General features: G+C 33.2%; 2 protein-coding genes across 6 annotated transcripts in view; both read right to left on the bottom strand.

Moving 5' to 3' along the window:
- Window positions 1-20,162, bottom strand: part of Galphao (G protein alpha o subunit) — a 75,728-nt gene extending 55,566 nt beyond the window's left edge. The window contains exon 1 of one of the 2 annotated variants that reach the window (XM_088049960.1): window positions 19,794-20,162. In XM_088049960.1, coding sequence (XP_087906086.1) covers window positions 19,794-19,911 — 118 coding nt within the window. In that variant the 5' untranslated portion in view covers window positions 19,912-20,162. Of the gene's footprint in view, window positions 1-3,956; window positions 4,382-19,793 lie in introns of those variants that run through there. The other variant, XM_088049961.1, reaches the window with a different exon arrangement.
- A 2,472-nt stretch (window positions 20,163-22,634) lies between these two features.
- The window catches only part of RanBPM (Ran-binding protein M), a 56,317-nt gene continuing 51,184 nt past the window's right edge, over window positions 22,635-27,767 (bottom strand). For all 4 annotated transcript variants that reach the window (XM_088050183.1, XM_088050182.1, XM_088050185.1 and 1 more), the window contains exons 7-9: window positions 23,947-24,089; window positions 23,781-23,892; window positions 22,635-23,511 (exon numbers count right to left, since the gene is read on the bottom strand). In XM_088050183.1, the coding sequence (XP_087906309.1) occupies window positions 23,378-23,511; window positions 23,781-23,892; window positions 23,947-24,089 (389 nt within the window). In that variant the 3' untranslated portion in view covers window positions 22,635-23,377. The remainder of the gene's footprint in view (window positions 23,512-23,780; window positions 23,893-23,946; window positions 24,090-27,767) is intronic.

The raw sequence follows: 27,767 nt of genomic DNA, 5'->3' as shown, positions 1-27,767 counted from the left end.
TAAACCCACATTAGTAACGAGCGGCAAATTTATTTGACATTTCATAGCCACCCTTGATGCTAGAAACATTTATAAACACCTTGTACTTGCCTATCAATTTTTAGAATAAAGGATAAAAATACGTCGTTTTTGTACCCGCAAAACTCTACTTTACATTCGAACCTTCATTGTTCTATTCCTTCTCCGTAGGTAAAGTCCGTTTTTTTTTAAAAACCACCAACACCGCAATTTTCCTCTGCATTACAACCGGCAACGTTGCCTAGGGAGATTTTTGGTGAGAAAATAGTTGTCAAATTTTTGACATTTCTGAAAATTAGGCAGTGTTTCCGTTAAAAACGTTTCTTTTACAGCCTGATGGATTGCAAATCAAATGATTTAACAGTGAAAAGACTCGGCACAGCCTGAAAGGCCGTTTTGTGGAATCAAATTGTCAATTAGGCAGCTAACCTATTTGATTTTATCACCAAAAAGTCATCATCGACGACGTTGCCGGTTGTAAAGTAAAAAACGGACTTTACTTGGCTTTAATATCCATAAAAAGAGCAATGTTATTCCCGCTTTAAATAAAAGAACTTGAATTATATTTACTGTAATTTTAGTTCATTTGGTGCCATAAAGCAAAAACAAAGACGCTTTTCCAGCGGTACGCGGGGTTAATTTTCACAAATGAATGCAAACTTTCCAAAATAAGCCCCTTATGCACGCAAAACAAATTACAATTTCTAAAATGTGTTTTTAGATTAAACTGCAACTTGTCACGAAATAATTTTAATTACTCTGTTTTTGGTGTTTGTCACAACACATATTAGACAATTCTCCCAAGTGGCTGTTGCCAGTGTTTCTTTTATGTTGCCTCTTTTGCAAAGCAGTTACCGTCATTGTAGCAGCAAGTGGGTAAAGTTTCATAAAAACACACAGTTACACTCGGTAAACATAAATCGAGACATAAATGAATATATCATGATCTCATGATTTGCAGTTCTTAACATGTTGGTCACGAATGGTACCTTCGATTATTAATCGTTCTATTGACATTTCCGCTAGTTTTACTTCCTGAACTCTCATTGTCTGAAGGACAGGTCTCATTCTAGAAGATCATTAAATCTTCGAAGAAATGGTGAGAAAATAAGCGCTAAATTGGAGTTGATTAGCGGAACTTCTGAAACCATTAGCTACAATCGAAGCGCAACACATTTCCCACCAACAAAACTGCTTAATTCTCTGACGAGTATTTCGTTAATAACACATTGCCCTGTGTTTTATCGACCTTATGAATTAATAATGCTAGGGGCGTTGCATACTTAATGAGCACTCTTTACATGCATACTCGATTTAAATTTTAAAAGCTTCCCATAAAATTAGTCCAAAATTAAAAATTTATTCGATTGGAGTTTAGGAAACCGATCGAAGAGAGTAGTTTTCAGAAGTTAGAACTGAATTATGAGAAAATGCGGTAACTTTGTGCATACATTAGACGCGACAGAAATCGCAGAGCGGAAATGAGAACTGCAGTAATGTTCTCCTTCTTCCGATCAGTCAACAGACTGCAAAGCGAATAATAGATGGTCTTATTACATGGCAAGTTTTCAAGTGAAATCATATTGTGGTAAAAATGTGCTTGAGGATTTTGGTTTGCGTTTTATAAAAACTGGAAGAAAGAATAAACCATGTAAATTATAATAAAATCGACATATTTGCAAATTACTAAAAATTTGTGTTGGATTATATCACTTTTGTGATTTTATTTAGATGCTTTACTGTAAAACAACATCCATAATGGTAAAAATGAATTGGTTAGGTCGTAGAAAAATGTCATTTAGAATAGATAAGAAATGAACTACTATAGAGACTTATATTTTCTTCCTAATGATAGAAGGTCGTAGGAAAAATAGTGTACATAACTCGTTGGAAAGTGTCTTTCTTGCACACTCGTGCGAAATTGGTCACTTTCCGTACTTGTTATGTAATATGTAGTATATTAAAGAACGTGTTTTATAATGGCCAATTTGGTGCACGAGTTCCCGGTGTTTTGTACACCAATGCCATTATAAAACAAGGCCTTTATACGATTTTTTCGAATTTGCACCCTTTTTTTAATAAAAAATTTAAATTTTCCAATTCTAAGAGTTTTCGTGTTACACGATTGGTAATGGTTTTGTAACCACGACTTGCCACTTGATTTTCAAATTCAATTTAAAATTTGACATTTATTGAGTTTCACAATCACTGAATTTTAACCTAACCTCACAACCTGCATTCACATCTAACGAGTGTCTAAATAAAAATCTGGCCAAGAATGTACTGCCACCGGCTTTTGTTTTTTTCCGTATGTCTTCTCCTAAATCAGTTTTGACAGCCGTCATTCGTTGAACGTGTTTATTATTGTTCAAAAATGGTGTTCTCTAGTGAACAAAAGCCTTTATGGTTGAAAGCTACCACAAAATGTTTTTTTGAAGAATTATGGAGAAATTAACCTATAGTGTGTGAAAACGTGTTGACAGCCGTTGAGTTTGCAACCGACATACGGAAAAAAACAAAAGCTGGTGGCATTGCGCTCTTGACCAGATTTTTATTTAGACACCCGTTATTATATTTAGGTACATATATTATTGGCCACAAAGGACAATTCAATTATATTGATAAATTTTTTATTCATGCAGCAATTTATTAAACACGAATCGTAAAATCCGTAATGTGAAATTGACCAAGAACTTGACAAGAAACGGGTGACAGCCAGACTAATTAGTTCTGCCAACTCTTTAAAAACCAAATTTCCTACTTTGAGTTCTCTTATACAAAGTGTTTATAAATGTTACTAGCATCAAAGGTGGCTCTGGAATTCCTGTCATGCACTATTTTGCCGCTTTGTTTTCATAGTGAATATAACTATCTTAAAAAAAATTATAATGTTACTTACGTCAATGACGTTTCAGTTACGATTTTGTGTCCAAGTTTTTCATTTTCAGGTTTTAAACCACAACTAACACAGTTTATTTCTCAAAAGTTACTTTATTCCATGTTTGAGGTTAACTGCAAATGTCATTTGTAAAATTGAAACTCACATTTGTAATGAGCGGCAAATTTCTATGACATTTCATAGCCACCCATAATGCTAGAAACATTTGTAGATACACCTTGTAGATACCTATAAACGACTCCAAATTGAGTACTCTAATGGACCTATTAAAGCGTCAAATTCGAAAAAAATCTATTATGTTCACCATGAAAAGTCAACGTTTTGAAACATCAGTCCTAATGGTTCACATTAGTTTTATATGGCATAACGTACACATTTTTTGAATACAGTATTTTTCCTTTTTAAATCATATCAGCATTCTGAGCATCAATTTTTTTTAGGATAATCTGGCATATTAGTCGGCATAATTTATTAAAAAAATGTAACATTTGTTTGATCGATGTCTTTAAGACCGATTGAACTCAAAATGAATAATTAAACTCCCCAATAATTGATACTGAAAAGGCGAGCGAAAGCCACATTGAAATTTATTCTAAAAATATGAGCTATAGAATAGAATTTAATTACTTCGGCAGACTGTATGTACGCATGTAATTAATTACACACGTTGCGTTTTTCATGCCATTTCAGGTTACAAGTTTTCTGTGAAATACCACCCACCTTATTATGTAAATAGATAATTGGTCCAAAATTAGCATGTTACACGAAAATCGCTCTAATAAATTAGTAATTTAGTAATTTTCGTGCAAATAAGCCAACCATAGGTCACAGAACCTGAAAAACTAGCTTTCTGTCACTACCATACCGCCTTCACAAATTTTCGCATTTTCCTTCGTGTTTCGAATTGAACGAGGCCACTTCTGATATGCTTTTTAAAGGGATGATGAAGCGATTAGAAAATCAAATTTCCGCACACTCTGCCGCATCCGGTTAATAATTACGCGAATATCCGTGGCACACCTAAACCTACTTGTCATACCTAGTAGTAACAATTTAACATCTCTTTTAGCCCTTTGACCCTCCTCTTTCAAAGTCTGATCAATTTGTTTGGTCCTTGCAATAGCCGCCCTCTCCTCCGCCGAAACTGTGCACCCCATGGCGCAATCCTCGATGCACGACGTTTTGGCGGTTTTAAATACACAGTATCACTCAAAATTTCACTTGGAACACAACACGTTTTTCCTTTAATAAAAAACACTATCAACACTTCTTGTATTTTAAACCTCTTGAGCCACTTAATCCACTTTGATGTAGAGGCACTTGCGTTTATCGAAAATCGACATCCGGGTGTAGTTTTCCTTGAATGGTTTCGGTTGATTTTCACGCGAACCAAGCCGGACGCATTTAACACCGCAAACTGATTCGACAAAGATTGAACCGACAGATCGAAGTGGCCATCGGCAGATGGTTCATTTTCATCGCGCCCTACCCCCTCTAATACACATGTGCTTAGCAGAGGACGTCAAACAGTGGGGCCCCCACTCCCAACGTTTACCGAATGACGTAGATACGCTTGATAAAAATACCAGACGCTACGAGATTAAAGAAAACTCGGGCGTTTTCCGGAACGGATGTTTGAACGCTGGAATGGTAAAATTCTATGGAGTTATTTTATGTTTGATGGCTGATCGAGATGGACTCCAGGTGGATTTCAGAAAAAATCTTCAGGAAATCGGAAGTTTAACGGTATTTTAGTGAATTCAGGGGAGTCAACACCTTAAAACAAACAATTCTGCATAAAAACCGTCCACTCCAGATTTTTTCGCATTCCTAACGTGTGATCCAGAAAATTTTTATTTAGGGTAGGCTTTGACAAAATTTAGTCGACTAAAATTTGACAGTAGTTTGACATTTGTCATTTGGTTTAATTTCAGTTAGTTTTCAATACATTATTGATTTTGCAGAGACACACGATACATTTTCTCTTATTTGCACCTCGTAATGTTACATATTTTCATCAAAAAATTGAGGTTATATCAAAAACAAAATTTCGTTTGTCTCTCTCTTTCATGGCCTACCCTAAACAAAAATTTTGTTTCTCACATGATATTAGAGTGCTTCGGTCGAGTTGTATTTACATTTTAACGGAGTGCAGATTGTGGAACTTTTAGAACATAAGATTAGGAAAGAAAAATCTTATAACCCTTTCGAAAAAACCAAACGAAATGTCATCTCACTTACCTATACAGGGTCCGGCAACACTTGTGTCCACCCCCAAAATCGTCTTTAATTATAAAGATAAAGTTTTGAAAATTTGTATACGCTCATAGTTGTCAAAGCTCTAGAAGCTGACGCAAAAATTTGTTTTTTATCACTAATAGTTGTAGAGTCGCGACGCCTCAAAAATGTAATTTTTAATTAATTGTGAGGGTTTGTGATATCAATCCCTAAATTAATTTTTTTTCAATATAAATGTGTTAAAAATATCTTAGTTGTTATTTTAGATTCAATGCAAATTGTCTTCAAAATTGGAGAAAAAAATGCTGTTTTATCAAGTTAGTTTCCAATTTCATTACGTCAAAGTTGGGAACTACGTTCACACCCATCTGTCAGCATCTTGTGTCACAAATGACATCTATCCTTTGGCTCGCTTTAGATTGAAACAAAAGTCTTGCATGGTGAAATTGTCGCTTTGTCGATGTTAATTAACGATTTCTGGTGTCCATAAAGTGCAACATGCCCGTGTTAATTAAAATTAACCTTTATAAGAGAGAATGAAGTGACTTGTGAAATTTTGGTGTAAACGTAGTTTGCCGATGCGCTGCCATAATTTTGAAAACTAACTTGATAAAACAACGTTTTTTTCGCAAATTTTAAACACAATTTGCATTTGATTTAAAATAAAAACTGAGATATTTCTTTCACAGTTATATTGAAAAAAAATTGAATTCGCGAATATTTCCGCAAAAACTCAAAAATCGCTAAAAATTATACTTCTTAGGCGTCGCGACGCTAACCAAACCGTGATAAAAAAACAAATTTTTGCGTCAGCTTCTAGAGCTTTGTCAACTATGAACGTATGCACATTTTCAAAATTGTAACTTTAAAATTAAAGACGATTTTGGGGGTGGACACAAGTGTTGCCGGACCCTGTATAAACGCAATTTAATTTTTCTTTGATACGATTTTACGCAAATTGCAGCTATGTGAAGTTGAGTGACCACGTGCCAGTATTTTGACGCGATGACTCGTCTCGGTGAATATACTATATGTCGTCAAGAAATTGTGTCCATAACTGAAAGTCATTTCCAAAGTCTAATTCCTCGTGATTTTGAATTCGAAATCCGCTTTGCTCCATCAGCTCAGAACTCAGAGATTTTTGTAAAAAAAGTTTAATTTGAAGACGTTTTCGGATCAATCAAGATCATTTCTTTGCTCCAGTCGAAATTACCGTAAAACTGATAATATCTCCATAGATTACTGCTACTAGATTGTCCGGAAAAAAGTTCAAGTGAAAATGCAAAAAATAGAGTTCCAGTGCCATCCACCTTCCTATTTTGAGCTAACTTTCCAACAGATTGGCAAGTATCTATTTATTTAATAGTTAACCATTGTATTTCTTAAAAAATTCCTTTCAAAGATTTCCAACCGTTAATTTTTTAGTCCATAAGCTGCTCACATATTTCGGTGTAATATGAAAATCCATTTATTTATTTGGAAAATAAATATAAATTCATAATTCATACAATAGTTATTTGTTTCACTAGGCTAGAAAATGGTCTTTTGGAAATGCAAGGAAAGTATTGAAATCCGAGCCCGGAGGGACAATTATTAATAGTTATTTATTTTGACTTTTGGTTTAAATTTGAAACGTCATTCCCTCATTTAGGGGAATTTCATCAGCTGGGAAATAGGTTGGTAGCACCCCATTCTGATCAAACGGAAGCAGCTTATTTTAAATTCAAATGTGTTTCAGCAAATTTTTGTGGTATTTTTACTTAATTAATTTACCTTTATTATTTTCGAAAGTCATTGGTCTCCAAATCGACACACATATTGACACAATTAACATTTTTGCAAAATAAAACCGACTATTCGAAATGTCACGTTTGACTGCCTAGACATTCAAACGGTGATTTTCTTGCCGCAAATGAGACAAAAAAAAATTTTAGAACTCAAAAGCGAAGGCGTATCACGTTGCTTTTGAAGTGCACAATACTCAAGTTACCACAATCTAACTTTCATGTTTTATTGTTTATTGGACGTTTATAATGATAATGACCATTAGTAAGTAGAGTCCGTTTTTTTTTTAAAACTACCAACACGCAATCTTCCCCTGCATTACAACCGGCAACGTTGCCTAGGGAGATTTTTGGTGAGAAAATAATTGTCAAATTTTTGACATTTCTGAAAATTACGCAATGCTTCCGTTAAAAACGTTTCTTTTATCCCCTGTTGGATGGCAAATCAAAGGATTAAATAGTGAAAAGACTCCACACAGCCTGAAAGGCCGTTTTGTGTAAACAAATTGTCAATTAAGCAACTAACCTATTTGATTTTATCACCAAAAAGTCACCATCGACGACGTTGCCGGTTGTAAAGTGGTGGGAGAGTGCGGTGTTGATAGTTTTAAAAAAAACGGACTTTAGTACATAGTTACACAATATTCAATGTATCGCGACCTGAGAACTATAAGGTTCTAACTAACATTTGCATTAAATTGATCAGTGTTTACGTTTATTAGTGATCACTTTAATTTTAATTTATTAAGAATTTATTTAAAAAAAATGATAGGATTAAATTATTTCATTTTTATTCTTGATAGAAAATGTTTAAAAAATATCGTAAGACAAAGAATTTAAATTTTCACCAAAGTCACTTAGAACCTTATAATTCTCACGTCGCGGTATGTATACAGAGTGAACCCGAATAAAGTGCAAAGATTTTAACCACAACATCAGACACCACTGTAGATATTGATTCTGCAAAAAAAAATCGAAAATCGAATGGGAGGCAAAACCCCCTCGAATTACCCGCTATTCGACGCTTATGGATCTGAATTTAACCACTGTTTCTCAAAGAGTGCAAAAACCGTTCGAACAAAAAACGGATGTGTGTAACTTTCACTTAAAATCAGATTTTAAAAGAACACTTTTCAACAATTGAGTATGTCGAAAAAACAATTTACTTGAAATAAATGGGGCCAATCTTTATGTGGATTGGTTTGTAAGGTGACTTTTTCCGACTCGCTTTGTGGACCAAACTAAAATTTTAAATAGAAACAAAATAATGAAAAAGTTACCTGCAATTATTACGAAAAATGAGCAAATGCGATCCAGTGGACAATCCACAACGTAAATTTAGTTTACACGTAAACAGAACACTTTTTATAACTTTAGGGTTATCACAACACTTTTGAAAAAACCACTGGCAAAGATTAAAAAAAAAAATCTAAATCAAAATAATTCAAATTTGAACAATTTTTTACTATACAACATACATTTCTCGAACGTTATTATTAGATTATTACTAAACTGAGGGGAACTCCGATAAAGGCATTTTTTGCCACTTGTTTATTAGCGATGGCCTGGACTGAACTTGAACTTCAACATTAGCGCGCACTACTTTCTGCAAAAAACTTTAATAATTTTTTCTCGGAAACGGTGACGTTTCGGAACGCGAAATTAAGTCATTATGTCAAACTGCGTTGTCTGATTTTGGGGTAAAAATCTTTGCACTTTGTTCGGGTTCACCCTGTATACTTTACTTTTTTATTTTTTGACAAAAAAAAAATCGACCCCAAAAAATTTCTTTCACTTAAAATATCACTTTCGCCACTCAGCTTCTGGACCCTAAAAAATAAAGCCAGAAACGACTAATTTTTTTCTTTTTTTTCTTATTTGCACGTTTAACACCGTATTCAGAAGATCAAACAAAGACAAGCCTTAATTTCCATTCAATTACTGGATTTAACGAGAATGTGATTATTATCGACACGAAGCATCCTTCAGATGATAATAGAATGAACGTTTAACCATGTCAAGGTACTGCAATATCGTCTAGTATCAGGATATTACTGAAATACAGGGTGAACCCGAATAAAGTGCAATTTTTTGCAGAATCATTATCTACAGTAGTGTCTGATATTGGAGTTACCCCACCCTGTATACCAGCTGAATCAAATTATTCATACATAAAAACGTCGCTCAGCTATTATTTTAACAAGTGCAACTTTTATAACACGACAAAAAGAAAAAGCATATCTATTCAATCACTAAATGTATGTACGTACATGTAGGGAACGAAATGCACGTCGACAATGAAGGGTGTTTTAAGCATTTACTATAATTAAAAAAATCAATATTCTACTACTATAGTGGCGTAAAAATGTAGCATGCAATTCATTTTATCGATTTAATGAAAACAAGGGTTTTATTACCGTTCTTTTTAATAATAAATTGCTCGATTACAAATTTCCAATTAATATGAAAAAATTATATATTATATTAACTTTGCGACTATTTAGTAATTTATTATCTAATCTATATATACGTATTATAAAATGTATGTATTACATTTAGAACTGCAATGCACATATTGCACAATTAAATCTAATGTGTTCTATTGAACCAGTTTTGTAAATAAGATTACTAATATGTAGGTAAAGTAATTCTATAGAATTAATTGTAAGTACTGCAGAGATTTGACAATTTGTCAGTTAAAATATTTAAAATATGTATAGTTCGTACAGTGAGAGTTTGAATGACAGAAAAGTCACTAAATCTACGCGATAAAAAGTGTTCCATACGCGCGAAATTTAAAATAACAAAGTAACCCCAGTTACTGACAACCCTGTCAACCCATTTCGCGTAGAAATTTAGTGTTTTTAGTGTATTTTGTAGCGTAATTTGCTGCCAACCTATATGTCAACTGTCGAAATATCCCAATCTCTCACCGGATATGCTATATACCTAACGCTTATCCCTAATAATAAATATAACTATGTAATTAAGACTATGTAATCTTCAACTACTTACTTATGCATCTTTAGCTTTGTTTAAAAAACATTTTTGCAATAAATTTTCAAAATTCTCAGGGTTAAAATTCGCAAATCTTTCACTGTTCTATCAGATTCTATACTCTAAAATGTATTGCAAATTCTTAGATTACATGTAACCAGAGCTCATTACTATCGGTCCATTCATTAAAAAGTTAAGTTGGCAGCAGTCCTTAGTGATTTTTATCCTCAAAAACCGTCACCTTCAATTTTCCCCCAATTTTCACCCTAAAGAATTGAAAGCCAGATTTACACCCAAGAATTTTCTAAAATTTACACAGGAGAGTGGACTTATAGCAATGAGCTATACTTTAGAAGAACTACCAAATTCTTGTCTTCTGGATTTGACAGACAGACCTGTCAGATAAATTATGGATTATGGCTATCCATATTCTAAATTCTCAGATTCAAGCTTTTCAATTTTAATTTTCCACTTTCTTATATCCATCCAGATTCAACATTTACTTGATATTTACCATAATTCGTCATAATTTTGGAGCTTTGGCACAAATTTGAAAAGATTTATGTATTGAATTTTACCACGAAAAAGCCGAATTCTTTACCTTCTACGTTTTAATTTCTGATCTCTGAAATTCTCTCTTGGGTTTTCTGGAGTTTCCAGCTTCTAGGTACAGATTTTTAGTTTTAGGTTAAGGACCAAACTTTCATATTTATTCAAAGATAATAGGAGTAATTATTAATAAAAATGTTCTTCATCTGCTGGCGCCTTGTTTATCTACAACATACAACACACCTGTATTCTGAATGTAACAACAAAGAAAATATTTTCCATCGAACATAATACATACAGGGTCCGGCAACACTTGTGTCCACCCCCAAAATTGTCTACAATTTAAATGATAAAATTTTGAAAAGCTGACGCAAAAATTAGTTTTTTATCACTGATAGTTTTGGCGTCGCGACGCCTTTAAAAGGTAATTTTTTCTTAATAAGAGGGTTTGTGATATCAACCCCTAATTTAATTTTTTTTTTAAATGAATGTGTTAAAAATATCTCAGCTGTTATTTTAGATTCAATGCAAATTGTCTTCAAAATGCGGTTTTTTTATTTCATTACGTCAAAATTGGAAACTACGTTTACACCCATCTGTCAACATCTTGTCTCACAAATGACATCTATCCTTTGGCTCGCTTTAGATTGTAACAAAAGTCTTAATTGGTGAAATTGTCGCTTTGTCGATGTTAATTAACGATTTCAGGTGTCCATAAAGTGCAACATGCCCGTGTTAATCAAAATTAACCTTAATAAGAGTGAATGAAGTGACTTGTGAAATTTTGGTGTAAACGTAGTTTGCCGCTGCGCTGTCAGAATTTTGAAAACTAGATAAAACAGCGTTTTTTTCGCAAATTTTAAACACAATTTGCATTAGATTTAAAACAAAAACTCAAATATTTGTATCACAGTTATGTTAAAAAAAATGAATTCGGGAATATTTCCGCAAAAACTCAAAAATCGCTAAAAATTATACTTCTTGCCAACCAAACCGTGATAAAAAACAAATTTTTGCGTCAGCTTCTAGAGCTTTGTCAACTATGAGCGTATGCAAATTTTTAAAATTGTAACTTTAAAATTAATACGATTTTGGGGGTGGACACAAGTGTTGCCGCACCCTGTATAATCCAAATACCAAATTTTATTACACAACCCGAACTTCGGTTTAAATTTCGATATATTTTCAAGTGTTTTCCTATTTCTTCATGGAAATACACACATACATAAAAGTCCATTTCTAATCTAAATTTAATTAAATAATACTCCTAATAAAAATGATTTACCGTTTTAAACCAGTCCGTTTTTTCTATCCCATTTTCAGTTCAAGCAGCAATAATAAACCAATTAAATTTACACACAGATAAATTTTCTTAGAAGTGTATAAAACTGAATACTTTTCTTCGAGCGGAAATACCATTAGGCGTTAATAAATGCGATTTTCCACGAACACGTCTACTCTCATGTATTAATTTTAGATTTATTAGTGACCGTAGAAACAAAAATCAAAAGTAATTGACTCATCACTTAAATTAGATTAAAAGTAATAACTCGAAATTATGAATGAATTTACATAAAAATGATTTGAATTATTGTCGACACTATAAGTACTCTTGATAAGACGTCATAAATCTCATCTCTATTAGTGTCAGTGTCAGCGACCTCTGCAGTTTTTTAATTAAATGCACCGACAGAATCAAAGACACAAAGCTTTTGATGAGATAATTAACAATCGATCAAAACCTACACATTCACATCTTGTCATGTTTAAATTAATTTGCCGACGATGTCAACGGACCACCTAGTACAACATTTACTTGCACTTGTTATCAAACAATGATGTAACAACAATGTTTGGTCGGCTTTTACGATACTTTTTATGTTATTTATGAATTTATGTTAAATACACGCAACCCTGACATTAATTTGATATTTTAATTATTGTTTAAACAATAAAGAATTAACTATTCTTTTTCACTCACTTTGTTATAATGTGCTACCGGTCGGTGTAATAAAACCTACCGACTGTGCTATCTAAACTTGACTTTTTCCTTCCATTATCACGTTCAGGTGCATTAAATTACATCTTGCGTCTTTGTTGACAGAGGAAGAGGTGTTTTTCTTTGAATTTTAACACACCACTTGCTAAAAATTATGATAATTTAAACAGTTATTCTTCAATAACATATACCCAGACAATTATTATACTCTGGAAAAATATTTTTCTCTTCTCACCATTTTTAATTAAAGCAATGACCAAACTATTGATAACTCGAAGAAAATTAACGAGCCAACCATAATGATGTTAACTTTTTTATGGGGAAGTTTAACAAGCTGATATAAATACTATTTTATGAGGGTTGTTGTCTTGGACATAAACGTCATTTTATTTGCTCGGCGGCAAAGAATGAGAGCTGTAATGAAGTTTGATAAGATTATCCCTGAAGTTGGTGTTATTAAAAATGATTCATCGATCAGGAAGTAAGACTCATGTGACCTTCCGGAATTAAAACAGACTATTTCTTTGACTTTATTTAGGTATCAAGCAATTTTGTTTGAAAATAGCGAGTTACAAACAAGAGATAAGTGAACATAATCTTATAAAAATGTTTGTTTAATTCAATGTAAGCAACTGATACTGCTTACAAAATGTTCACTAAACGTGCAACGGAGGAACGTTACAAATACATCAGTTACATCAATAAAAGCTCCATTTACCATTGGCAAAATGATACATAAAGACTTTGTTTGTTAATTGACATTTCTAGTTAGTTTGTAGTTTTATGTCCTCATTTCATGGAAATGGAAGAATGTCGGGTTTGTAAAATCTAGAGCTATGGGCCAAGAAACCCATTTTAGCTTAGTCAGAATTTATGTTTATCCTGATTGATTTATTTTACTTGCTATTTACAGCAATTCCGCATTTTTTGTAAAGTAATTCCGGAGATAATGAGAAACCTGTTTTTTCATGGCTTAATTTAAGATCGTCTTTGTTAAATATAGATCTTTTCAAATCGAACAGTTTTAAACGCGTATTCTGACGTAGGTACAATATTGAATTAAATATTTAGTTAGGCAGGTATTTCTTATTCATGGACCCACTAGCCACCAAAATATCAAAAGAAACTTGCACGCTAAATGTCAAAACCAAAAATAATAATTTCATATTTTTTTTTTAATAATTTTATTAATACTCGGCATCTGAACAAACTGAAGTTTTGTTTTTAGGGTTGTGAATGCTGTGAATCTAAAAAATAGAAATTCTCGAAAAAATTTACAGGAATCAGAAAACGAAAAGGAATCGAAAGCAGTTTTAAAAAAAGAGTCAGAAGAATGAGAAGAATTTAAAGAGATCTTAAAGAATTTAATGAACCTAAAAATTTCAATTTTTTTCAAATAAATCTATATAGTATATCCGGTGAGAGATTGGAAGATTTCGACAGTTGACATATAGATTGGCAGCAAATTATGCTACAAAATTCACTAAAAACACTAAATTCCTACGCGAGATGGGTTGACAGGGTTGTCAGTAACTGGGGTTACTTTGTTATTTTAAATTTCGCGCCTATGGTACACTTTTTATTGCGTAGATCTAGTGACTTTTCTGTCATTCAAACTCTCACTGTACAAACTATACCAGAGCTCATTACTATCGGTCCACTCAATAAAAAGTTAAGTTGGCAGCAGCCCTTAGTAATTTTCATCGGTAACAATTGGCAGCAAAAGCGTTGGACCTTGACGCAACTGTGGCATGCGTAGAAGCTAATCGTCTTTCACAACATTGCCAAAACTTGTTAAATTTCTATTAAAATCATTCTTTTGCAACAAGTTTTTAATTAGTTAGTGATTAATACACTCAACTTTGACAACGTGTTAACCTCAAAAATCGGTAAAGTCCGTTTTTTTTTTTAAACCACCAACACCGCACTCTCCCAGCACTTTACAACCGGCAACATCGTCGATGGTGACTTTTTGGTGATGAAATCAAATAGGTTAGCTGCCTAATTGACAATTTGATTACACAAAACGGCCTTTCAGGCTGTGCCGAGTCTTTTCACTATTAAATCCTTTGATTTGCAATCCAACAGACTGTAAAAGAAACGTTTTTAACGGAAATACTGCCTTATTTTCAGAAATGTCAAAATTTTGACAACTATTTTCTCACCAAAAATCTCCCTAGGCAACGTTGCCGGTTGTAATGCAGGGGAAGATTGCAGTGTTGGTGGTTTTTAAAGAAAAAACGGACTTTACATTCAATTTTCCCCTAATTTTCTCCCTAAGGAATTGAAAGCCTGATTTACACCCAAAAATTTTCGAAAATTTACACAGGAGATACACTGATAGCAATGAGCTGTACTTTAAAATGTTTCAAAAAATACAATGAGTCCATAAAATTCAAAAAACATAATCAGAATAATCGTTATACCAAGGGAAAGAACACACTTTCTGGTCCAGCGTTATCATTTCCTTAGATTCGAAAGCTAAATAGCGTCATTCGGAGTTCTTGAATAAAAATTTCACCATTATTTTTCACGTATACACGACGTTTCTTTTATCTCCACTATAAGTATTTGGCCTAATGCAGACAAAACCAAAATTTGCATTTTTTCTCTACTTACTTAAAAAAAATTATAGCACCTAAACAGGGAACTTAAATAGTCGGAATGGTAAAGGAAAAAAAAGAAACTTTAAGGGTATGACTCTTCAGAACTAAAGAATCTAAAATAATAGAAGATACCAAGACAAAGTAGCGTGTTCAAAGTGTTTATAAATGTTTCTAGCATCAAGGGTGGCTATGAAATGTCAAAGAAATTTGCGCTCGAGTTTAGATTTTTCAACTGACATTTGTTGTTAACCTCAATCATAGAGTAAAGTAAGTTTTAAGAGAAAAACTGTTCTAGTTGTGGTTTGAAAACCCGAAAGTCAAAAATTTGGACGCAAAATCTTAACTGAATCGTCGTTGACCTAAGTAACTATAAATAATTGTGAAAATAGTTATATTTACTATGAAAACAAAGCGGCAAAGTAGTGCACGACCGGGATTCCAGAGCCACCCTTGACGCTAGAAACATTTATAAACACCTTGTATTAAGGAATTTAAAAAGAATTTGAAATGTAAAACAAAGGCTTTTTAAGTTTATTACCGAACTTTGTAGGTTATAGAAATTTAATTTGAGTTTAAAATAAGCGTCAACGATACAAAAGACCATGAAACTATTTTAAATTATAAAAAAAAATAAAAACATCCAATTATAGAAAGCAATTACACTAATTACACAAACCGTAATTTTAGAAGAAATTGACACTACCAGTTTGAAAATTGCTTTCAAACTCACTCACCTTTTTTTACAATCGACATATTCATCCCTTTTTCGAAAAGTTAAATCTCTTGATTTTAATAATAAACTTTCTAAAGTGTAATAATCTGTGAATTTGAAAATTTCAAAATGCAGTTATTGTTTTTGATGTTGTGCAATTACCGAATAAATCCGAATGGAAAATGTCTGTTCAAATAAGCGCATATTTTATTAAAAGTTTCTCGTTGCAGATTTCCTGCCAGGTTGTGTAATGTTGTTTACATAAAAAGATTTTACTAATTTTGGAAGAAAAATTTCCTTTTGGAAACCATAAAAAAAAATTACGCAACAATGAGATTATTCTGATTTCAAATTCTTATTATTGCAGGTTTAAGTTACGTCCTTGGTTTAGTAGTTACAAGGTGATCACAATGCGAAACGACTTGACTGCAACACTGCACCAACATTTTAAGTGCAATTGCAGAAGGTCCCCGTACTATGAGTAAATACAATAATTAGGATTAGAAAACAAATAATAAATCATTGTCATGCAAATTACCATAAAAGCTTTAACAAATTGTCACCGAATCAAAGAATGCAGAAGGTTATAATTTAAGTGAAGAACAACAAAGTAAAAAGGTGTGATAAATAGTTCTTCTTTGAAGTTTTCACAGCAATGTAGAACAGTTGGTAACCATTTCTCATCACCACGTCCAAAAGTAACAATGCATAGCCAGCTGGCACATAATTTGACAAACTTGACGTCTGGAAATGAGTTGTGACCATTTTTGACAACTTTTTTTTGTTTTAAGACCAACCGTAAAATTTTACAATAAATTAGATAGCCTTGACTTTTCACTCTCTTTGCACTGAGACTATTAGTAGGAGTCACGTGACGGTACTTTTATTAATTACTCATTCTCGAATCACAAGAAAATATTATAATTTAGCAGGAGTTAAATGTAGGTCACACGTAAAAGACACACCCTATGTTCGTTCAGATAAAATAAATAGGAATGCTCATAAAAAGCTTTATTTAAACCTCTCATGCCACTCATGCTACTATTTTCTGCATTACACGATATCTCAAGATGTAATTTTAATTTTAGAGCTGTGGCGTGGGCTACATCAAATGTCATATTTTTATGGTCGGTTGTTGAGATAGTTACAACCCTACTTCTTCCACAAGGGTAAAATAAGATTATTAACATGAGATTTTATGAGGCGGAAATAAGAGCGCTTCTTCTTAATTAACACGAGCCGACAATGCGGTGTGTGTAAGATTTGACCGTTGATTTTCCCAGAAATCGGTGACGGATTACTGAAGACACGTTATCTTGAATCAACAGTTGTTCAAAATACTTAATACAGTTCTTATGTACATAACATCGTCTTAAATAAACGGTTTGGGTGGACATCTATTTGAACAAATTACCTGGTTTCTACGAGTTATATCCAAGGAAATAGAATGCTAATTAGAAGAGAATTAAAAAGAAATCGATCAAATTGTATACCTTGTAATGCGTTTGAAGATAAGGAAGAATTAATAAAGTCCATTTTTTTATTAAAAAAAACACCAACACCGCACTCTTCCACCACTTTACAACCGGCAACGTCGTCGATGGTGACTTTTTGGTGATAAAATCAAATAGGTTAGCTGCCTAATTGACAATTTGATTACACCAAACGGCCTTTCAGGCTGTGCCGAGTCTTTTCACTATTAAATCCTTTGATTTGCAATCCAACAGGCTGTAAAAGAAACGTTTTTAACGGAAACACACCTAATTTTCAGAAATTTTGACAACTATTTTCTCACCAAAAATCTCACTAGGCAACGTTGCCGGTTGTAATGCAGGGGAAGATTGCGGTGTTGTAGATTTTTAACAAAAAAAAAACGGACTTTAGTAAAGTCCAGCTCATTGCTATCAGTCCACTCTCCTGTGTAAAATTTCAAAAATTTTTGGGTGTAAATCCGGCTTTCAATTATTTAGGGAGAAAATTAGGGAAAAATTGAATAACGATTTTTGAGGTTAACACGTTGTCAAAGTTTAGTGTAAAGTCCGTTTTTTTATTAAAAAACCACCAACACTCTCAGCACTTTACAACCGGCAACATCGTCGATGGTGACTTTTTGGTGATAAAATCAAATAGGTTAGCTGCCTAATTGACAATTTGATTACACAAAACGGCCTTTCAGACTGTGCCGAGTCTTTTCACTATTAAATCCTTTGAATTGCAATCCAACAGGCTGTAAAAGAAACGTTTTTAACGGAAACACACCTAATTTTCAGAAATTTTGACAACTATTTTCTCACCAAAAATCTCACTAGGCAACGTTGCCGGTTGTAATGCAGGGGAAGATTGCGGTGTTGTAGATTTTTAACAAAAAAAAAACGGACTTTAGTAAAGTCCAGCTCATTGCTATCAGTCCACTCTCCTGTGTAAAATTTCAAAAATTTTTGGGTGTAAATCCGGCTTTCAATTATTTAGGGAGAAAATTAGGGAAAAATTGAATAACGATTTTTGAGGTTAACACGTTGTCAAAGTTTAGTGTAAAGTCCGTTTTTTTATTAAAAAACCACCAACACTCTCAGCACTTTACAACCGGCAACATCGTCGATGGTGACTTTTTGGTGATAAAATCAAATAGGTTAGCTGCCTAATTGACAATTTGATTACACAAAACGGCCTTTCAGACTGTGCCGAGTCTTTTCACTATTAAATCCTTTGAATTGCAATCCAACAGGCTGTAAAAGAAACGTTTTTAACGGAAACACACCTAATTTTCAGAAATTTTGACAACTATTTTCTCACCAAAAATCTCACTAGGCAACGTTGCCGGTTGTGTTGGTGGTTTATAAAAAAAAGGACTTTATCAACATCTCACATTAGTTAAGAATTAATCAAAGGTAAATTCCAAAAGAGAGATTTAAAGAAGGATTAAACAAGTTTTGGCAAATTGCTGCCAACTTTACTTTTTAATAAGTGGACCGATAGTAATGAGCTCTATAGTCGGAATTTTGTAACTTTGATTTAACCCCGCCCACATGAACAAATGACGATTTGAATTTGTCGAATCAAGGAATCGCTAGCCTCCTTTACCCAACATAATAAAAAATCTGACAACTAAAGTGTCACACGTGTCAAGAAGATTTGCAGTTTTGCGGGAATTCAATTAATCGTGAAACCTTCGTCGATTTTGATGGTGTTTCGTCTTCTAATGTTTGAATATTTTTACCCCAGCTTCTCGCAATATCAACGAACTATCAAAATGTTGCAGAGTAAATCAGACTTTCAGCTAAAATTCAATTGGCCCAAAGGTAGGCGGAGTTAAACCAAAGTTATAAAATTATGACTATAGTATACATATGCATTAAAAATACGTTGCAGAATCGTGGTAAAGAAAATTTTTATAAAAGAACGAATCTTCCATGGTTTTTGAATCTGATCTCAGCCATCAATGTTAATTAGAAAAAAAGGTGGAGCTGTTTTGCTGGTGGAGGTGACAGATCGAACTCTGCAAGTAAAATTCGTTTTAAATAAATTTTCGCACAATCTGTTTATGTAGTATCCGTTATATGTATTTTGGCGAAATCATCGATAGATCATTTCATACATGTTATCTAAAATCAACAACAACTGTTGAAAATATTTAGCATGGTTTCGAAGCGATATAAACAACTGTTGGGCGGATATGAATTTGAACGAATTAATAGCGGGAAAGGTGAACTACTAAAACCGGGATGTTTTAGGTCACGGCTGAGGGGGAAATGACCCGGTTGGTGCCACAGGTGCCCAAAATTAGCATGGAAGTCGCGGGGAGTGTCCGGACGTAATAAGAAGAAGTAAAAATGTAAAACATGAAGTTTGTCAGCGCTCAATGAGCTTGTAATGCAGTGAAAAGTGCGTTTTTTGGCTAAAAATCCTGCGGGAGCCTCCATGTCGGCGTCGCGAGGGTGCGTGTGCGCAGAGTCCGCACCCAGACGGCTTATCGAACCCCCGCCCTACTCACCCAACAGGAGCAACTTGATGTCCTTGGCGGCCTGGATGCCGTCCTCTTTCAAGTTCTTCTCGATCTGCTTGCTGCGGGCGAGGGCCGCCCGCTCCTCCGCCGAAGAAGTGCACCCCATCCTGCAGCTCCCCTCCGTGCAAAACGTTGCGCCGGCTGCTGATCCCTTCGTAACCGAAACACTCACCCCAACTAGCACCGGAGGTCGCGCTGCCTCCGTCCACTTGACATAGCACGGTTCTGCACACCGACCGCCGATTGTTTTCGCTCTCAACAGCAGGAATTTTGACACAACGGAGCAGGACGCGTCCGCCTCGAACGCACACTCGCTCGATGCTGGGCGCCTACGGGTGCGCACGCGCTGGAACTACGCATGGGCGCCGTCGCCGTCGCGAGCGTCCGATATGATCGCGTCGGGACGTCAAGGACGGGCTTTGTTTGAGAGAGGGAGCGCCACCGCTGGAGGACAACACCTTGAGGAGCTCGGAAGACGAATAGCTTCGATTCATGACACAATAGAACAATTTGCAACAGGCTAAATTTAGAACGGAAAAAAACATAAACAATCAAAGATGATATTGGGGCAAAAACAAAAACACCGCTGAGAAAGAAATGGATCTTTCAACGTTCCTGACTTAAAAACAATTTAATTTCATTTGCATTTAAAAAACTCAATTCGCGTTTGGAAATCACGAAAAATTATTATCTTATACCAGGAAGTTGAGCTTTCTTCAGTGATAAAACTAAGCAAATATTGCGCTAATGCCAGTTTTTGAGATTATGCGTTCATACAGAATGAAAGACGTGGCAGATTTATTTTCCGATGTTTAATCTAAATTTTGACAAAAATATTGAAAGAAAAAACGTCAAATTACATACAACCAAATAGAGGAAAAAATCTGAACATAATTTGTACAGACCCATTAAAAATTAATAACAAATTATTTATTTATTATTTATATTTATAGTATACCTACTGTTTCAAGTTTAATTATTTTAAACAAAGTTTTTAATAAATTGTCAACTAGCAATCTGTTGTAGGAAATAATAAACTGGCACGAAACCTCTTTTGCATTTAACTGTAAAATTTAAATAACAAACTCTGTTCAACACGGGAAGGAATTGCTTTTTGGTGGTCACAAAATTTCTACAATTATCGAATCACATTTTATTAAAAATATGTAAAATATGTACTTGGAGCACAATTTTTGGTAAATATGTTTCATTAGAAACTAAATTAAAATTATTTCTTTACGTGAGAAATAACAAATCTGTACCATTGTTTGATTTATCTTGCAGATTAATTAAGATTAACCATGATTATACTAGAATTCCGTTATTAGAATATAAATTTATTTTATGCGGTGATGAACAAATTTTAACATGTGTTAACATTAAAATCGTGAAATCCTATTCTTAATTAATCTGACAACAATATGACAAAATTTTAAATTGTTATAACAAACACATTTTTGCGTAACTTACAGTAACTTGACCAAATATTGACCACAAACCAGACCATTCCAGTGCTCAATGTTGATGCTAATAAGTTGGTCAAAATTTTTTAATTCATTCCAAACGTGAAAATAATCAATATTTTGGTACTTTTTTGTCACACCTAACACAAGAAAAGAAGTGAAATCATGTGTTCCTACAGCCAATTGCATTTACATAATATTTATTTTACATTTTATTTAAATTCTGATTACATACTTAATTAAATAATCACTATAGCTTTCGGTGTATGAGCAGTAATCAATACTTGTAATAATTGAAATTGTCGATTTTATCACCGCACTTGACATTCATTTTATTATCATTTACTTCAACATTCCTTTAATTTGTAAAATAATAAGAAAATGGTTGAAAGTGAATTATTAAGTTTTGTTTTAAAGAGTTTTTAAAAGACAACCAAAAAGTAACAAGATCTTATTACATAGATTTAGAAGATTCATTACAAGAAAAGAAATAAGTCAAACGAGAAACAGACCACTTATCTTGTCAATCAGATCAGTTTTCAGAGTTATTTACGGATGATAACAGCTCTGACTGATTTGTAAAAGCATCCTAAAATGCATTGAATAAACTCGTCACACAAAACGATCCGTAAAACCTTTGAATTGCGTTTTAAAGCAATCAGAATCATTATCATTTTTATTCATGCAAGACATGAGCAAATAGCTAATTAATTAGTGATACTGTACCTTTTGATGTATGTTTAATATCGATGAATTGAGCATTCTCTTTTTTCTTGTGGTTTCTGTGTAGTTCAATGAAATGCCAATAAAACTCATTTTAAGCTAAAAAATTATAATTTTATTTTGTATCAAACATTTCGCTTTAAAACAACGTAATTTAAAAAATATACATACATATTAAGTATTTTCGACATTTTCAATCAAAATGAAAATAATGAAAGTACCTGAAATATCATCAATTCAATACAAAAAATAACGGCTATACTCTTACGATTATCATTTTTTATTTTCTTAACATTTTCCCATAGTTTTAAAATATTAAAACAACGCCATCTACAAGATTAACTTTTCACAAGACATCACTGCACGTACACAATCTTTTACAAGACAAGAATTTATCACAATTAGGTATTATAATATTGAGGACAAGCTAGTGTTAGTGCACGATTTTAAATCACTTAATTACAACGAAATACAGCTGATAGTTCGTAGTTACCTTGTATATTAACTCTATTTTCAACCTGATTTTACTAAGTAACAATCTACCATGTACGCTTTTTTACAACTTCTTTCAAAAGAGAAATTTAAGTAGTGCCTTGAAGGGGCAAATGCGAGACTTAAAACTGGTATATGATTGAAGTTGATATGATTTAATCTAGTTTAGAAGAGAGGAAATCTCAAAACGAAACGCAAGGGCAAATCAAAAGTAAAAAAAATAATTAAATATTAGTTTATTATTGAGTAATAATAACATAATTATGTATAACATATTTACAAATAAACTAAACTACTCATTATGTCTACCTTCTTTGAAAATTTTCATAAAAACACCGTATAACTTAGTCTCTTGGCAATTTAAAAATATGTACGCCCAAATTTACAATTATCAAATCCTCAGATTGAGTTACTTGTTAAATGACTTTATGCGTAATTACGTTAAATTATAAAAACTATGAACGAAAAACGTTAAAACAAAAATTCTCTTAAATGAGCCAATCATATACATACATAAAATCGAAATAACAAACAAATGAATCCAAACAAAAATACACGACTTCCTCTCTAACCGATTGTAAGTTTTATCACATGGAGACAACTGTTTAATAAATGGGGAGGCAAACTGTAATTTTATTTCAAGTAATAAAGGCCCAATATCCATTTTATGACTCAATTTTGTGATTAGAAATTGATGAAGATCACCGTCCATTTATTATAAATACCGACCATCGATCCTTTCTGCCAATAGCGATAAATTTAACTGCTTTAACGTGTAACTATTGGGAATAAGAAGCTGTTCCTCTTCTTGGACAATTTGACGCAACCAGTTAGATCGTCTCTCTATGAGAATGGCAGTCAGTGCATTATTATGCAGAAGGGCGACGAGAGAGGTCACTGATCCAAGATATCAACCAAGGATGCGAAGGCACACGAGCCGAGTCCCGACGTGGACATCAGCTTAACCAGTTCGTGGGCGTGCGCAATTGCGACTTCTAAAGGCGGCTTTCGGGGCTTTTTATTTGATTCTGAAAACATAAAAATACTATTCATTCACACCCCCTTCCAGACCGCACAATTTTAACATGAACTATTTCGACTGATTTAGTTCCTGGGCCAAACACCTCAACTGCCTTCGCATTTCAGAGTTAATAAAGCTGGTCCATAACTCTTGTCCATTTACAGTTAGATACAAAGAAGACAGTTAATCCAGTCTATCCAGTTTAACAGTGTTTTAAAGCCGCAAAAAAACTAATAAAGTCGATGTAGTTACCTCTTTTTAACACTCTATGTTTACCTAAAATGGCTGAATTAAGGGAAGCACAGATGGACTCCCGTTGTGAGGGTTGTAGTTGCCAACCCACCGGACTTGCCCAGGGATTAGAGTACGCTAATAAACTAAATGCATCCTAAAAAGTTAACGATTTAGACTGAAACAACTTTGAAATTATTGTTTTACTTACTTCCAACATTTTTTGATTCGTCTCACTAGAACTTTTATCTACTGTCAATCGTTGGCTCATACTATATAATTCTCTACCAAATTCTAAAATTCGTTCCACTGCCGGCTTTGAACACGTTTTCCTACACACTGGCACGTCCACGTCTGAAAAAAAAGGTGAAAATTAATAATTGTATAGGACAAAAAAAATTGTTCAGTTACTTTAACACGTGTAATTTTATTCAATTTTGACATTTAAACATACGTTTATTTTGCTGTTAGTAGGCCACTAAAGCTTTGGTTTATTCGCTAGCGGTATAAAAATTTTAATCTACAAGCTAAATAAAAATTTTATTTTGCTGTTTTGAAACCATGGTTATGATAACGCCTTGCTGCTCTTACCATCCAAGAAACTTTTGATACGCGTTTTTATAAGCATCTCGACTCTTTAATGGAAGCAAGTTTTCCATTATTTCTTCGGAATCTTGCATGATTTTTGAACTTTTGGATGAATTTTTGACAATTTTTAGCTTGTTTGAAACAAACAAACACCGTCGCCAGAGTCACTGCACATGCACACCTGATATTGTCGATGAATTTTTACGCTCATAAAAATTTTATTTGGTAGCTGTCAGTTCTGACGTTTCTCGAATGTGAACTTTGAATCACTATTTTTGGGGCTTAGGGTGGTCAAAATTGAATAAAAGTTTGTATTACACGCGCGCCTAAAATGAATGTTTAACTTGCAGTGACTGCTTGTCAAACATTCATTTTAGACGCTTGTATAATAAATAACTATTAGATGATAAAATAGGATTTTAAATTTATTAGTGGGCTAGTTGGCTCGTTATATTTCTATTAAACATATCATGAACAGATATGTCATTTAAGAACAACAGCATAAATCGTCCAAACGGTTTAAAATTGAAAAATATAAATAAAGTGATAAAAGCGCTTCTTTTATAAAAATACTTTTCTTCAGGGGTGTTATAAGCAATCTAAATTTTTTTTTGTCTGTTATTGTTAATACTATTAGTATTGCAATAAAAATGTAAATAAATAAATAGCCAAGTAATATTAAAAAAAAACTCAGGATATAGTAAAAGGACCACAGAAGCAATATTTCAAGAAAAAATTACTTCTTCTGTCCGAATAATGGAAGAAAATAATCTAAATAATAAAGTCTTGAGCCGAAGAATTTACAAATATCAAGCAAACGCAAGAAGACTTCAAAAATGCAATTTTTTCCAAATTATGGTCAGTCTGAATAACAAAAAAAACATGAAAGTTACGTGTGTTTATAATGAAATGGAAAACTAATCGAACAGACGAAGTATTACTTGACATAAAATGCCTCGTTTCCAGACTCGAACGTTCTTAGATCATAAGATTTAATTAAGAAAGTTCCCAAGTTTTTGGATTTTCTAATTTAAAAATGCCGAATATTATTTTCCTCATTTATTTGTACAAGGTGTTTATAAATGTTTCTAGCATCAAGGGTGGCTATGAAATGTCAAAGAAATTTGCCGCTCATTATAAATGTGAGTTTAGATTTTTCAACTGACATTTGTAGTTAACCTCAATCATAAAGCAAAGTAAGTTTCGAGAAGAAAACTGTTCTAATTGTGGTTTAAAACCGGAAAATCAAAAATTTGGACACAAAACCGTAACTGAAACGTCATTGACGTAAGTAACATTATAAATAATTTTCAAGATAGTTATATTCACTATCAAAACAAAGCGGCAAAGTAGTGCACGACAGGAATTCCAGAGCCACCTTCGATGATAGAAATGTTTATAAACACCTTGTACAATATCTATAGTCAGAATTTTATAACTTTGGTTTAACTCCGCCTACCTTTTGGGCCAATTGAATTTTAAACTGAAAGTCTGATTTACTCTGCAACATTTTGATAGTTCGTTGAGATTTGCTAGAAACAGAAGACGAAACACGATCAAAATCGACGAGGATTTCACGATTAATTGAATTCCCGCAAAACTGCAAATCTTCTTGACAAGTGTGACACTAGAGTTGTCAATTTTTTTTACTATGTTGGGTAAAGGAGGCTAGCCATTCCTTGATTCGACAAATTCAAATCGTCATTTGTCTATGTGGGCGAAGTTAAACCAAAATTACAATATTCCGACTATAGATATAAATTAAATTATTGTGATTTCTGGATTTCGAAATTTTCCTGGCTCTTTCAGATGTAAATACTGTAAAAAAAGGAATGAAAATATTTTGACTTCAGTAGTCGCCACATATCCGTTCAATTTAAAACAAACAATACGTCGTAAAGCCTGACGGAATTCAATACTTCATCTGTCACAAGAAAAGTTCAATGATTACGTCATAATTTTTCCATATTACATCTCACTTACACAACAGTTCTTCAGATAAAATCACAGCAAGCCATCTTAACCCATTAACGACCGCTATCAGAAGTAATTTTTTTTTCATAAATTTTACATATGAGGTTTAGTTTAGATCCTGCATAAAAATTTTGAAAAAAAATGTTTGTCTTCTATTTTTTCTAAGCTGTCCTATATGTATACAGGTGTCCCAGAACTCATAATCCAGAGAACAAGGGGAGGTGCCGACAGCAATACAGATGGAAAATTTTAAAACAAAAATTGCTGAAGTTTAATAGTACATATTCGAAAAAGGATAAAAAATTAACAACCAATCCCGAAAGCTTATTCTAGAGGTGGAGAAAAAGGCCATCCCAATTTTCTAGGCAACGAGAGTGTAATGTTCATCTGACCAATGAATGATAGTTTGTATCCATAGTTACCGATTTTCAAATTCGGTTCTGCTTCGGGATTGGCTACCGTTTTTTCGTCTTATCTCGATTATTTTTTCAGCTAAAAAATGTTTGTTTCAAAATTTTGGTTCAGAATTGTTGCCTTCATAAGCCTTTTTTCTCTGGGTCACGAGGCGGATTCATGTAGAAACGTTCATTAAATAAATAGAAGTAATATATATATTTTACTGACCAATAAAATATGACTCAAAACCTTTTATGATGGGTTGTATATTATATTTATAACAAAAAGGATTTTTTTTCATCAATTTTCCCTTCATCCCTTATGTTAGGTGCAACCCCTAGAGTCTGAACTTCATAGTTTCGCAACAATTCTTCGAAAATCAAAAGCGACAAAAACTTTGTGGGATAGATTATATAAAATTCGTGTATAAATAATAGGACAGCATAATTACTATGTAAAAAGCAGAAAATATGTACAAAATATGAGGCATTGTTAAGAATGAACCTTACAAGTAATAATCCATAAGTGAAATTATATATTTAGTTTATCATTTTACAGCAAAAAAGTTAAATACGGTGAAGTGACAAATGCACCGAAAACTTGTTGCCAAAAACTGAAACAACCATTTGCTTGAAAAAAAATGTTAATGGAAAGTCAAAAGGCAGTAATTTATGGTAAAAATTAAAACATACAGAAAAAACAATTCTAAAGTACTTTAAAAAAATTGTAAACTGGCTGTACTATACAGGGTCCGCCAACACTTGTGTCCACCCCCAAAATCGTCTTTCATTTTAAAGATAAAATTTTCAAAATTTGCATACGCTCATGTTGACAAAGCTCTAAAAGCTGACGCAAAAATTTATTTTTTATCACCGATAGTTTTGGCGTCGCGATGGCTTAAAAATGAAATTTTTAGTTAATTGTGGCGGTTTGTGATAAATTTGTGTAAATTGTGTTCAAAAAAAGAAAATGAGAAAAAAATACTGTTTTATCAAAAGAGTTTCCAATTTCATTACGTCAAAATTGAGAACTACGTTTACACCCATCCGTCAACATCTTGTGTCACAAATGACT

The sequence above is a fragment of the Gnatocerus cornutus genome, chromosome 1 (genome assembly GCF_029298725.1).
Source record: "Gnatocerus cornutus isolate USDA-ARS CGAHR chromosome 1, icGnaCorn1.1, whole genome shotgun sequence".
NCBI lineage: Eukaryota > Metazoa > Arthropoda > Insecta > Coleoptera > Tenebrionidae > Gnatocerus > Gnatocerus cornutus.
The sequence above is the reverse complement of the archived record's forward strand: the minus strand, read 5'-3'. Positions and strand labels throughout refer to the sequence as shown.